This window comes from Suricata suricatta, chromosome 4 (assembly GCF_006229205.1).
Source record: "Suricata suricatta isolate VVHF042 chromosome 4, meerkat_22Aug2017_6uvM2_HiC, whole genome shotgun sequence".
Taxonomy (NCBI): domain Eukaryota; kingdom Metazoa; phylum Chordata; class Mammalia; order Carnivora; family Herpestidae; genus Suricata; species Suricata suricatta.
The window spans coordinates 27343889-27358293 of NC_043703.1; the positions used below are offsets into that span (position 1 = coordinate 27343889).

The 14405-nt window shown below is 38.5% G+C and overlaps 2 protein-coding genes across 2 annotated transcripts in view; one reads left to right on the plus strand and one right to left on the minus strand.

The window, feature by feature from the left end:
- Positions 1 to 479, plus strand: part of LOC115289395 (calponin-3-like) — a 1134-nt gene extending 655 nt beyond the window's left edge. The window contains 1 exon segment of the mRNA XM_029936547.1: positions 1 to 479. This exon segment is cut by the window's left edge and continues 100 nt beyond it. Within this exon segment, the coding sequence (XP_029792407.1) occupies positions 1 to 282 (282 nt within the window). The 3' untranslated portion in view covers positions 283 to 479.
- The window catches only part of NDFIP2 (Nedd4 family interacting protein 2), a 68086-nt gene extending 55670 nt beyond the window's left edge, over positions 1 to 12416 (minus strand). Inside the window, exon 1 of the mRNA XM_029936548.1 lies at positions 12111 to 12416. Within this exon, the coding sequence (XP_029792408.1) occupies positions 12111 to 12383 (273 nt within the window). The 5' untranslated portion in view covers positions 12384 to 12416. The remainder of the gene's footprint in view (positions 1 to 12110) is intronic.
- Positions 12417 to 14405: the final 1989 nt, after the last annotated feature.

The following is a 14405-nucleotide window of genomic DNA, read 5'->3' on the forward strand; positions in this document are numbered from 1 at the left end:
CCAGTGGACAACTCGACGATTTCTCTACAGATGGGAACCAACAAAGTTGCTTCCCAGAAAGGAATGAGTGTGTATGGGCTTGGGCGGCAAGTGTATGATCCGAAATACTGTGCTGCTCCCACAGAACCTGTCATTCACAATGGAAGCCAAGGAACAGGAACAAATGGGTCTGAAATTAGTGATAGTGATTATCAGGCAGAATACCCAGATGAGTATCACGGAGAGTACCAGGATGACTACCCCAGAGAGTACCAATATGGCGACCAAGGCATTGATTATTAGATTCACACAGAGGAGCTCAGTATTTAGCCCATTGTTTTTATTCAGTGAGAACCAAGCTAGCCTTGAGTAATTTTTATCTTGTCTTCCTAAAACACTATTATGCTTATTGTACTTAAAAGAAATATTGCCTTACATACATTCCCTTTTCCTTTTTCTGCCTCTTCCCTAAATAGTTGCCTTTTAGTGCTGCAACAGTTAAATCCTACAGCAAAGCATATGAAATAACAAGGAATATTGTGAAAGGGGAGTACTCTTGTACAGCTAATTCTCTTATTAAAGACCTATGCATTCTTACACTCTACTTATTAGACTGGGATTTTCAAACAATAGGACGCATTTTTTTGTTTTGTTTTGTTTTTTTACAGTTTAGTTATCTGGTTTCTATGTGGAAGACTAAAGTCCTGCTTAGAGCTAAATATGGTCTTTGCCAACTAAATTTAAGATGCAGCATTTTAGAAATTTACATATCAATGTCTCTTCAGTATTGTTTGCTAACTTTTAAATAAAGTCCTGATCCGTGTGCAAAAAATAAATAAATAAAATAAAATAAAATGGGTCCAAAACTATGATATATACACTTACAAACAAGACAGATGTAAGCTCTACCTCCCATTGAATTTACAAAATATATACTATGGATTAAGAACCATTATAAGGTAAGTGCACAGTGTTAAAAGAACACATAGAACTTGGTAGTAAAGGATGGGAAATGGAGGAGGGAAGAAGATGGTGAGGAAAGATTTTCTGGAGGAAAGAATATCTAAACAGATCTGAATAAAGAATAGATATTAATCCTGAGGAGAGGGAAAAAATAAAAAAGGGGAATAATATGTTCAAAAGCCAAAAGGCAAAAGAGCATGCTTTGAAGTGGTGGTTAGAGAAGAGCAGGGCAAGAGAACAATATCCTTAGGACACAGTGCAATAATATTATCAAGCAGGGGTGAGGAAAGCAGAGGTTCATGCTGTTCTCTAAAGTTTACAAACAAAAACTCAAAAAGGGTAAAGATTTATTTCAAGGCCCTTCCTCTTTTGGGGAAATCACACAAAAGTTACCCTGGTATAAATGAAAGCTCTAAGTGAGAACAATGTTCTATGAAAACTGCCACAACTGGGTTCCTTCAGTCTAGTATCTAAAGTCTACAAGTCCTAAGCACCTCAAAATTAGTAAAGAGGTAAAACCATCCAGTTTATTTCCTGATTCTCAAAGCCTATGCCAAACAGCACAATTTCTTTACATAACATAACTGGTAATTCTGGAGAAACATCACAAACTAAGTGACAGCACATTCCTACCCTTAAAATAGTAAATTGTTCATGTTCAAACAAATCTTAAAAGTAAGCAAGTCAAGCAAGTCGAATAATCTGATAGTAAATCTTAGACTATTGCAGCATTTCCCAACTTGAATTTGGCAGGTCTTTACCAAGAATTTTATCCACACCTTAATTCCAGCTATGTAATCAAACTCTGGAAGAAACCGTAACAACATGACAGGAAAACAGAGACATAGGATGATTTATGATCACATGCTAGGTAAGCTAGTCTCAATTACAAGGATCTTGTCAGTAAATTTACATTTAATAAACATCAGCAGAATGTATTCTATACTTAGTTAAACTTAAGTCAGGCCTATAAACAAAATATATATAAAATTCTAAAATATTAATATACATATGATCAGATAATGTTTTATAATGTAAGTCTGGCATAAAGGAAAGAATAAAAATAAAATAGTCTTAAGTAACCAATATAAAACATGACAAAATCAAAGGAGTACTCACAACTCCATAGTTAATGAAGATACTAAGCAGGGCCACTGCAAATGGCTTCCTGGGTTAATGAACAACCACAGGGGTGCAATCGTGTATGCACAGAAAGACAAGGCAATACATATTAAGTTGGAAGATAACCTAAGTAAACACACACCACAACAACAGCCACCTCAGAGAGCCCAAGTCTCCGGAGCAACGAAAAACAAATATAAAAATAGGATTAAATAACATAAGCAAGGTTCTGAGTGTATGAAATTGGTCTGGAGCTAGCACCGTTTACTTATTCATTCTTATCAAATACTTTGTAAGGGCCTACCATATGCCAGGTACTGAAAGATACAGCAGCGAACTAAACAGACAAAATCCCTGTCCTCATGAAGTTTACACCTGTGCTAACAGGGGGAGGCAGGAATTAAGCAAAATATTTAGAATATCACTTGGTGATAAGTACTATGGAAAAAACTGAGAAAGTGGGGTTAGGGAGTACTGTGAAGAGGATGTAGTTATTTTAAAGAGGGCCAAGAATGGCTTCAATGAGGTGACCACTCCAACAGAATGAGGATTCCAGCAGACATGAGAAACCTGTCTCTGCCATTCTCACAGAAAAATGTTATATTCTATTCCACTATCCATTCATCTCTACCGCAACTCTAGTGACCGACTAGGTGGCTGCCTGATTACAAATAAGTAAAACAACTTTACCACATTGCAAAGGTATGTTTCAGAGACTGGGTGAAACACAAAATTTATCAAAAGCATCTGGCGCCTGGACCCCAGCTTCAGGACTGTTTGATGTACATTCCCATATAATCTACATCAGGGGTGAGCAAACTACAGCCAGGTGGCCTAATCACGCCACTGTTTTTGAACCGCATTAATTTGTTTACATATTAAGTATGGATACTTTGCACTGCAATGGCAGATTTGAAAAAGTATGACAGAGACCACATTACCCTGGAAAGCCTAAAATATTTACTATTCGGCCCTTTACAGAAAGTTTGATGATACTTGGTCTAGATCCTCATCATCATCATCACCATCACCACACCTTCATAGTAAGACCACTTGCAGGGCCACCTTCATGAGCACAGGCCCACTGCAGTCACACAGAATCCTGCCTCAAAAAGCCCCCATGCTGGGGTTTAATGCTCTGTGGTCACCATCTTAAAATCCTTAATAATTTTATCTTTGAATCTGAGTTTTATAAGTGACCTCCAATGGGACAATAGAGCATGTGCCAGGGGCTTAGACCTTGGCTCATAAGCAGTCCACCTCCCAAGGAAGAATTCTCAGTCAGCTGAACCCTCTGGCTAAGCTTGACCTCCCACCTTCACCTCATGAGCAGAGTATAGCAAGGTGCTGGCGACCCCCATCCCAGGCTGGCATCACCATGACACATTCACAGGCAAACCAGCAAGATCTTCTCCTATTGCTGATTCAGGTATGGAGCAAGTCCTAGCATGGAGGATGTAATCCTTGGGAGTTATCTACCTGCTGTGGGTTGACACAGCAGACCTACAGAAAGGGACTGTCCCAGGCCAGGAACTCACATTTTCATTTGGCATTGGACCTTGCAAACTATGTAGATAGACTTCACTGCTTCCATGAAACAAAAATTATAAACTGAAGTTGTACGTGAAAGTTCTATTCTTCAATCAAATTCATAAAATTACTATGGTTTGTCCGTTTCACTCTGAGCTGACTCCCTTCATCTTGCTCTAGCCACACAATTTTCTTCATATTTCTTAAACAAATTCATTTCCTCCATAGGCCATTACCACACTTGAAATACTCATCAACTAGAACAGTTCAATCAAGTCTCACCCTGTCATACCTTCAGAGTGGATAAAGTTCTCTATGATTCCAATCAATTGAGGGGTCAAACCAACTGGTGTGACATCTCCAAAGATGGTCACCACTAATTTCTTACCTACATGTAAATGCATGCCTCTCCTTCACTAAAAGATGGAGTTTATTTCCTCTCCCTTTGAATCTGGGCTGAACCTATCACTGCTTTAACCTTTAACACACAAGAGAACTGAAGTGAGTCAGTCAACAGTTTCAGCTGGGCTCCCAATCAATAGTCAGAATCGACTGCTAGCCAAGTCAGTGAACTATGTTCAACCCAAATAAGCCACAGAATGGCTGCAGCCCCTGCTAACATCACATGGAGCAGAAGATCACGTAATCAGAGTCAACCCATGGGATCCTGAAACATAATAAAATGCTTGTGAATGGAGCAGTTTGTTACAAAGCAATATAAAACAAAAACAAAATCTGAAAAGCAGATCTATCACAGCTGGGCATATTATTTAACCTCTCTATGTCTCATTTATTTCTCATGTGCAAAGTGAGGATCATGACATCATTTCATAGAAGTGGTCCAAGGATTAAATGTGCCCATATGAACAAAGCACTGGGCAGAGTTCTAAGCATATTCCTGACATAATACAAAGTCATTACTGTTCTATTACTGCTATTTTAGTATAATGAATTATATTACTTATCTCACAAGCCTGCTTCATTTCCTCCACCAAAGTATAAACCATAGGACAAGAACTTAACTGTTTTGTTCACAAGTACTTAAAACAGAATTCGGCAGTGATACTTCATAAATTATTATATATTGAATAAGTTATAGGACCTCTTTTGCATAATCAATATACCTAAAAACTGTTCCCATACCTTAAGTGTAAATCTGACACAAGGCACTCAAAACATGAAATAAGCATATAAACTACAATGTGATGTTTTCATGATATAATTCCAATGCAGTTAATTTACTTGTTACTGCACAACTCTTTTACCATTACTAGATCATGTAATGATCAGATACGCCACAAGCAATGGCTAGCATTTGATTCAACATCCAATTAGGTGTGCTAAAAGAGTATATATATTCATTTGTGTAATTTTTTAATAGAGTTTTTAAGCTTTTTGTTTTAATTCCAGTATAGCTAACCTACAGTGTTACATTAGTTTCGGGTGTACAATTTAGTGATTCAACAATTCTGTACATTACTCAGTATTCATGGTAAGCGTACTCTTGAATCCCGATCAGCTATGTCACCCACCCACCTCCCACCGCCCCTCTAGTAACATCAGATTGTTCTCCATAGTTAAGAATCTAATTCTTGGTTTGTCTTTTTTTTTTATTTTGTGTTTGTTTAGTTTCTTCAATTCCAGATGAGTGAAATCATATGACATTGTCTCTCTCTGGTTGACTTCTTTCATCTGGCATTATATTCTCCAGCTCCATCCATGTTATTGCAAATAGCAAGCTTTACTTCTACCTTATGGCTGATTTATATTTACATATACATACACATATACACACCCCACATCTTCTGTATCCACTCATCTATCGATGCACACTTGGGTTCCTTCCATAATTTGACCATTGTACGTAATGCTACAATATGCATAGGGATATATGCATCCCTCTGAAGTACTGTTTTGTATTTTGGGGACAAACACCTAGTTTTAAGTTTCTGAGGAACCTCCATAATGTTTTCCACCGAGTGTACCAGTTTGCATTCCCACCAACAGTGCACGAGGGTTCCTATTTCTGCACATCCTCACCAAAACTTGTTTCTTGTTCATTTTGTACAACTTAAAAAAAAAAAAAAAAGAGCTGGGCTAATCCAATCAGTGACACCCTTACAGTTAATATCACTACAAGCACAGAAATAGCCAAAGAAACTAATATGAGCTCCATTTAAAAGCAAATTACCCCAACAACACACATTAACATACTACTAGTCTTCAAGCTGTAGAAATTTTATATAAAATCCATATGAGTGTGAATTTCCTTAATTACAGTTTCTGTAAGTTTAAACCCAATTTATTTAAAGATGAGACATTCACAGGAACCTTGAAGCACCTCTGAAATACACCAGTCTAGAAGGCAGAAAGACATACAAAAACATAATTCATTATACCTGTGATTCTCAACTTTTCTCTGCCTTGACGTAGATGACAGACACAGTAACTTGGCCTCCCTTTCAATTATGGTTTTGTAGGAGTTTCACATTTAAGAACAGTATTTTATGAGACAAACAAACCAGAGGGGTGTGGCACAGAATGTCAGATGATAAATAAGCATACGTAATATCAAAGAAGTAAATTAGAGAATACATTATGGCTGCAGAACTAATAAGTAGGTACTGCTAGACAACAGCAGTTAGTGCATAAAAATTAAGAGGGGGGAGCTGCTAAGATACTGTGCTGTACAGGTACGGGAAGACCCATCCATTCTGTGTGTACATTAAAAACAGAAATTTATACTTCAAAATTCCAAACAGTCAACCAAAATGGCTAAAATTGAAAAGACTGACAACACCAAAATTTTGGCAAGTTGGAGCAACCAAAATTTCATACATTGTAGGTAGAAGTGTAAAATAGTACAACTACTCAAGAAAGTCTGGTGGTTTCTTATAAAAGTAAACATACACCTTCCCTATTACCCAGTAATTCCACCAAAGACAAACGAAAACATGTCCATAAAAAGATCTGTACAACAATACTCCCACCAGCTTTATCCATTAGAGCCAAAAACTGGAAACAACTCAAATGTCCATCAACAGAGCAACATATGAACAAACTGTAGCATATTCATTCAATTTATACAATGAAATACTATTCCCCAATAAAAAGGATGAGCTACTGATATACACAATAACATGGATCAATCTCCGAAACTTCATATAGAGTGAAGGAAGTTTTGCTGACTATATGTTCTGCGATTCTAGAATAAGCAAACTAATTTGAAGTAAGAAAAAAAATCAGAATAGTGATCAACTAGACAATAGGAATCGACAGGGAAGAGTCATGAGGGAACTCTCTAGGGTAACAGTAATGTTTTCTATCACGGGATCAGTAAATGTTTTCCATAAAGGGCAGAATAGTAAGTACTTTGGTAGCCTTGCTTCAAATATTCAATCTGCCATTGTAAATGAATAGACACGGCTGTGTTACAATAAAACTTTATTTACAAAACAGTACTTGGCACATAGTTTGCTGGTCCCTGCTTTATATTTTAAAAGTGATTTGAGTTACCAGGTGTATGCATTTGTCACAACTCATCCAATAAGCCACATAAGATTTGTGCATTTTGCTATATATTAATTTTAACCTCAAAGAAAGAGAACCAGGAAATATCGAACTCCAAGCTAATGACAAGCATGTCGTTTGCAGTGAGGTACACTGGTATCTGTAAGTTTGAAAGCATCAAAAAAGAAAGAAAGGTGGACTGACAGATATACAACACAACAAATAAAAGTCTTGGCAACTGTAGACCCTACATTTGGTATGTGGTATATGGGGAGTTAACAGCATAACTTTTCAACATTTCTATATATGTTTTTGAAAGTTTTAATATTAAATGTGGGGAAAGAGAAATTCAATAGGTTTTTTGAGCAAAGAAATGAAAATCAAATTTAGGTTCTACAAATATGACTCACACGGTAGAAAAGACACTCTGAAACACAGTTCAATGAAGAAAGTGGTAAGGAAGCTATTACAATAATCAATGTCATAGAAAGTATTAACATTTAAGGAGTAAGTACAAAATGAGTTCAGAGAGAGAAGTCAGAGAAGTAAAGAGTAGAAAGCTTCTTCCTCTCAGGAATAAGAAACGAGTTTCAAACAGAAAGTTCCCAGGGTCAATGTAACAGAAATCAAGCAAGATGAGAACTGAAAAATATCTATTGGATTAAGCAATGGACAACTCTGATGATGTAAAAGTGGTGTGGTAAGAATATAAACCAGATAAAGAATCCTGATAAACTCAAAGGAAACCAACAATTAAGGATCAAAGGAACAGAGGTGGGCCAAGAAAAGAAGGCAAAACTAGACAGCAACATACGGTAAAAGACTGCAATATTTCTTTAACATGGAAAACAAAAATAAATGACTAAACCTAAAAATTCCCATCTATTATCTCATCATTGGGTATGGCAGTCTGCCATGGGCCTAAGTGTCTCTGTCTGCACAGTCTTGCTGAGTGTGAAAGTCTGCAAAACTTATCTATTTCCTGGTACTGAGTGGATTCTTGTAATAAGTCACCTAGGCAACAAAGAAAGTCAAGGTTACCACAGCACACAACTGTACTCCTAGAGAGGTGAACCAGCTTGTTTGTTGCTTGCTACAGCGCTAAAAGCTGGTCCTAAGTTCCTCTGCTGTGACCCACTAAGTGCATCTATCTAGACCCAATACCTTAATGGGACATGGGTGCAAGGAAAATGTACCCAAATATGCTGACGCTCGCTCATGCAGCTCGGTGTGCTATGAGTAATAATGCTATTTGTTTCTGATCTGGGAGTCTCCTGTTTTCTGCTAGTAACCATGAAACATTAACAAACTAACGTCTTACCCTGCAAATGGGGTAAAATCAAATCTTAAAACTTTTCACAGTATTTGACCTGAACAACAATTAGTTGATATTCCTATTCCTGTTGTTGTATAAAAAAAGATACAAAAGTGGTCACAAACAAAAACATATATAACACTTTATATACCTTATGTTATTCATAGAATTTATTTACCTTGTAACAATTTCGATTGCATCTTTTATGTATATTGCAACATATTATTCTCATAATAATTCTTATGAGGTAGGTACTGATACGACAGAACTGAGGCTTCAAAATGCTAAATAAATTAACTAAAGTAAGGACTCACAAACTGTAAACAGCACAACCTAAAATATAAGCCCAGATGACTTTAAAGCATGTTTGTTTGTGACCATCAACAGTTAATCTCCTTCCTTGGTTTATGAAGGACAACTCTATTTCTCCAGATAAAAGACCAAAGAATCTAGATCTTTACAGTATGACTACTTCAATAGGTTCACAGAAAACTAACATTTTGGAATGTTAATATAATCTTAAAATTTTCTTTAAAAACCTGTGATCAAAATTTAGGAAGAGATAGGTTAAACAAATCTAAACCACTGTCTTTACTGCAAAACTTCTCGGGTTTTAATATGCAAATATATGTTTTAACATGCTAATATATGCCATAAATCTTCTAAGACCATCTATTACCATCATTCTGGAAAACAGTTTGGGAAACTACTGCTACAATCAACAATGCCAGCTTAACCTGTATACAAAACATCTCTGAAACGTCAGTAGTCAGGTTAGTATAGGTACATAATCCTTTAAAATAGAAAACATCAAAGTTAGAATGTGGCCTAACAGCTCCAACCCAAATCAACTACATAGTTTGGCAACATTGCTCATTTTCTACCTAACAAAGCTTAATTTCCCATAACACAAGGAAACCACAGAGTGTACCCAGCTTTTTCTAAAATTAGAAGGGTAATAATTCAGGCTTTTTGTAGCTCTACATTATTATCCACTGCTTTACTTAACAAAATTCAGACCCCTATAACAACGGAAAGGAAGAAGACATCACAGAAAAAGCAGTTTCCACATTAAACTTGTACACTGGTTAATAGTCGTGAGCCATTCTAATGGTCATCACTGCTAACTTTCCAATATGGAAAACTAAATTTTAACTCTATCAATATGTGATAAATTAACATTACAGAGTATTTTACCTCTAGGCATATCTGCCTGTCTCCTACTTAGCTTTTAACATTCAACACTTGAAATTATTTATGGTTCAATAATTTATTAACCGATCCAGAGTTTTCCAAAACAAAAAAAAACTGAGCTAAAGACGGCCACACAGCAGTTGTGTTCATCATATAATCCAGAGCTGCAGATTTTTCCATAAAGAGTTTACTAGACAACAGTTCGGCTGCTTCTTCAGAATGCCTAGATTTAGTTCTTCATCAAGCCATTCTCAGTAAAACCCAGAGTTATACCAGACAGACGAAATAGTTATGGAATTACAAACCAACAGGAATTAAAATCCAAATTTAAACTATGCTAAGATTCTCAAACATTTTGCCTTACAAGGGAAACAACTAATATCCTACCGTGAATAGTACCTTTACAAGAACCAGTTTTTGCCCTCTGCTCTGAAGGAAGGCTTCCACCCATTCAAAGTCTATTTCAAAGTCTATGCAGGACACATCTTCAGGTGTGTGGGGAAAAGATGCAATAAAGGGATATTGCCCATTCACTGTGAAAGGAGTTGTAGAGAAAAAGGAAAAAAAACCTTAAAACTGGGTGAGTAAATTTCAATAGACTGATGTTAGGAATTTTTTTTAAGTAATAATTAAGTCAGGTCATAATTACCGAAAGCAAATGTGACAAATTATTTTAAGGCACAGCTACATCAATTAAAAATGTTTTGAGTAGTGACTTGTGTATGAGAACATGGTTGATTCTGATAAGCAAAACTCCCCAAAGAGAAATAATTCAAATCAGCTAATGACATTTAAGGGAACAAAGAGAAATAAGAAATGAGAAAAAAAGACCCTGGAAAGAGCATTCAATATTCACTGCATTTTATTTTACCTAATATCTGCAAAAAGAAGAATGTCTTTTTAAGAAAATTACCAAGGGGTGTGCCTTGGTAGCTCAGTAGGTTAAGAATCCCACTTTGGCTCAGGTCATCATCTTACGGTTTATGAATTTGAGTCCATGAGTTTGAGTCCCGCGCCAGGCTCTGTGCTGGCAGCGTGGAGCCTGCTTCACATTCTGTGTCTCCCTCTCCCTCTCTCTGCTCCTCTCCTGCTCTTGCTCAGTCTCTCTCTCTCTCTCTCTCTCTCTCTCTCAACCTCCCTCCCTCCCTCCTCCTCACTCTCAAAAGTATAAACATTAAAAAAAGAAAATGAAAAATGCCTTCCATAGTGGCAACAATATTTTCTAAACCATTCTGAAAATACTGATAAATTTCACAAAATTCAACACAGATCATTTGAAGGTTTATAGGATGTAAACCAGATGAAATGGAAGCATCCTGAATATATATCTTAGAAAAATGCAAAACTGCACACATTAGAATTTCTTCTTTCAGTAGCCTTCGTACTTGTCAAAATGCACTTATTGATAGGAATTCTTTGTTCCTAAGTCTCACATGGGCAAATATATATTTGAGAGGTGAAATCTGCACTAATAGATCTACATCAGCAAAATATCACAAACAGCACTATTAATTACACCATCAATGTTACATATTAATGTTTTCCTATTCTTCCTTAGTGAAAAGGTTTAATTACCACATGAAAAGTTCATAACATGCTATCTAGCTACTACAAAACAGTCAACTATTGCTGAGCCCATTTTTTAAAGAGGGTTTAGAACAGAAATCTCCAAGACATTTACCAGAATTAAGACTATAGGAAAAACACTAGAGAAACTGACACTAAAAATATTGAGGAACACTTTTCACTCGTTTTAACATACAAAGATTTATGTGGTTGAACTGGAAAACCTTGTATTTAATGAAAAATAATTTTTCAACAAGATTTGCATTTTTTCTGGCAAAAGTTGTTTCCTCTCGTGCCCCAACACCCCCCCCCCCCAAAGTGAGGACAGAAATAAAGTCAACACTAACAAAATGGAAAAGGACAAAATGACAAGGTTAACTAGAGCTGAGACACAAGTTCGGAACCACTGTTCTCCATAGTTGCACAATTCTTCAACCCACACTTCTCACCGAAATCACATCCCACCTCACAACGTGCTTACATCTCCTCCCCCCGCCCCCCACCCGCTCCATTTTTGACGGCGATCCTCTTCCCAGCAGGTATCTGAACTCAGCACCATTTCCAGCAGACCATCCACTGGAAATGTCTCAAAAGTGACTGGGTCAGGAAATAAGGAAATGATCAACATGGTGAGAAGTAAAACAAACATAAGTTTTAGGAAGGAGGGGCGAAGGGTATCTTACAGCGGAATATAGGGCGCGGGTGAGGTGTGGGGAGGTAGGAGGAGCCTTGGGTCGTGAGGAAAGGGTCTCGAAGAAGTCAGAGGCAAGCTCCACATGGAAAAGTGTGAAGGAGTAAAAAATTTAGGCAGTTTTTAGCCAGAGGAAGGGGACTCCCGGGTCCAGGGCGGGAGGCAGTCCCGGGATCGCGGGAGGCAGTCCCGGGGTCCCGGGCCGCGCAGAAGGCTGGGGCGGGGGTCATAGGAACTCACCACCTGGTAGCGACCAGTCCCCGGCTGGTGATGATCCATCCTGCCCGGCTCGGGATCCGGCTTCCGAGCGGGGGAGTCCTCTCGGCGCTCGGACCCCTTGTCCACCCCCGACGACGACGTGCTCGCCGCAGCGCCCCTTCCGCCGCTGTTTCTGCCGCCGCGGTCGGCCGGCCGGGCCGCTTCACTTCCTGTAGCTCCCGCAGCAGCCGCGGAAACCTCCGCGTCGGCCACCGCGCCGTGAAGCTCCGGTACGCCGCGCGAGCTACTGAGCATGCTCGCAGTGCTGGCGCATGCTCGTTGGGTCTTCTGGCGTCCCGTTCGCGTCGCGAGGCGGGGCGGGGGGGGGGGGGGGGGGGGGGGGGGGGGGGGGGGATTAGGTTGGGTGGGAGGAGATGGAAAAGTAAGGCAAGTCCGGGGAACTGTCTAGGTTGTCAGCTTGTCGGGAGTGGGCGGTGGCAAAAGGGAAGGAAAAAAAACATCACCGTCTTTGATAGGTCTTTTCTATTGGACGGGCTTCGGCGCAGGCACGGGCGACACACAATCACACCACGCAGACACCCGAGGAAGAAGGGAACGCATTCCTAGAACACCTCAGGATGGGTCACCAATTTACCTAACACTTCCTCTTATTACTCACCTAGGCTAGGACAATGCAGGGAGATCCGTCTCTAAGGCGTTCCTAAAACGCTCGTTCAAAATCAATAGTGAAGTAAAGGATATCTTTTATACATACTGTTTTGTTTCCCTCTTGGTAGTATGAGGTTTAAGAACCTACAGGGACTCTTAAACCATACTCTCATATCGCTCCAAGGAAGGAGGCCTAGGTTACTGGAAGGATACAAGAAAATAAGGAAAATAGGACTATTTTGTCATCGTACTCACTTCAGTAATGCCAAAGCATGTAACAAGAAGAAATCACTTTGTGTGCAACATTGTAAGACAGTCTTAGTGTCCGATTAGGCACATGTGACCTACGATGTGAGAGTATCTCCCAAAGGCCGCAAAGCATGTTTTTCCAGGGAGTAGAAAAGTATAATGGGACAGAGCAAGTACCTCTCAACCTCCTTTCTATACCCGGAAAACTATGATCCCACATAATCTGGCCCAACTATCTCTTTCACTTTACTTCCTTTCTGAATTTCCAAAGGAGAGTCCTGGAATGAAAAAGGCCACTGAATGAGCCTGATCGGCTAGTTAAAACAGCAAAAATACAATAAAGACAAACTCATTGAGATATCATCAACTAAAAAAAATTTAAGCTTTCTTGATAGTTTTATTGAAAGCATTGACCAGTTCTATTTTTACCATCTTGACACATCTAGTGGTAGAAAGTATGAATAGGCTAACAATAAAAGGAGTCAATGATATTCTTAAATGTCTTTAAACTTGTTTTCTTTTGATATAAATTCATGTTTTTTAGATTCAGAGACAATAAACAGGACATTTTATGTTATTGTACAAGAGGTCACCTTCACAATTTCACCCCGAGTGGTATCCTACACAGTGTTGAAACAGACAGCAAAATGAAATTAGATTCCTACATCACTTGGTCTGTACTGTTCCTTTAGAACCTAATTTTATATGTGCTTATGTTTTCATTAATCATTTATATGTCCATTTGTTGTTTTCCAAATAGACTACTGCTCAGGGAAAGGGCCATTTTTTTTGCACCTAGCACATCCAGAACAGTTCTGAGAACATAATGGTGAAAAACAAAAACCAAAAACAGTCATCCTGAATCTGTTAAAGCAAAAAATTCTTTCAATTTTACCCTACTCCCAAGTTTTGTGAGCATTTTGCTAATCTAGACAGGAGATGACAAAATTCAACAGAAAGAATTTTTTTTTTCAGTGAAAAAGGAAGAGAAAAAGAGGAAAGAAGGAAAATAACAGTGAATAGATATTGAGCCTTTCCCCAGCCAGGGGCTGCATGTGTTTTGTCATTTTATCCTCACAGTAACTCCGTGATGTAGGCACAACTATAATCCTTGTTTAACAAATCAGGGAACTAAGGCACCAAGAGGTTCAGGAACTTGTTCAAAGCCAAATCACCAACAAGTAGTCACAGACTCCAGAGTCTGCACTGTATTAAGCATAAAATACCCCCCCATAGTGATGTATCACAAAGAGACAATCTGACTTTCTTAAATCCCACTTTCTTCATCTGTATGGAATAAATGATGCTGCCTCACCATCCCAAAAAGAACCACTCTGAGCTCCTTTTGCCCATTTCACAACTAAGCCACTGTGACCTTTAACAGGCCATCACAAGTGGAAGCCCTGAGTTGTCCCACTG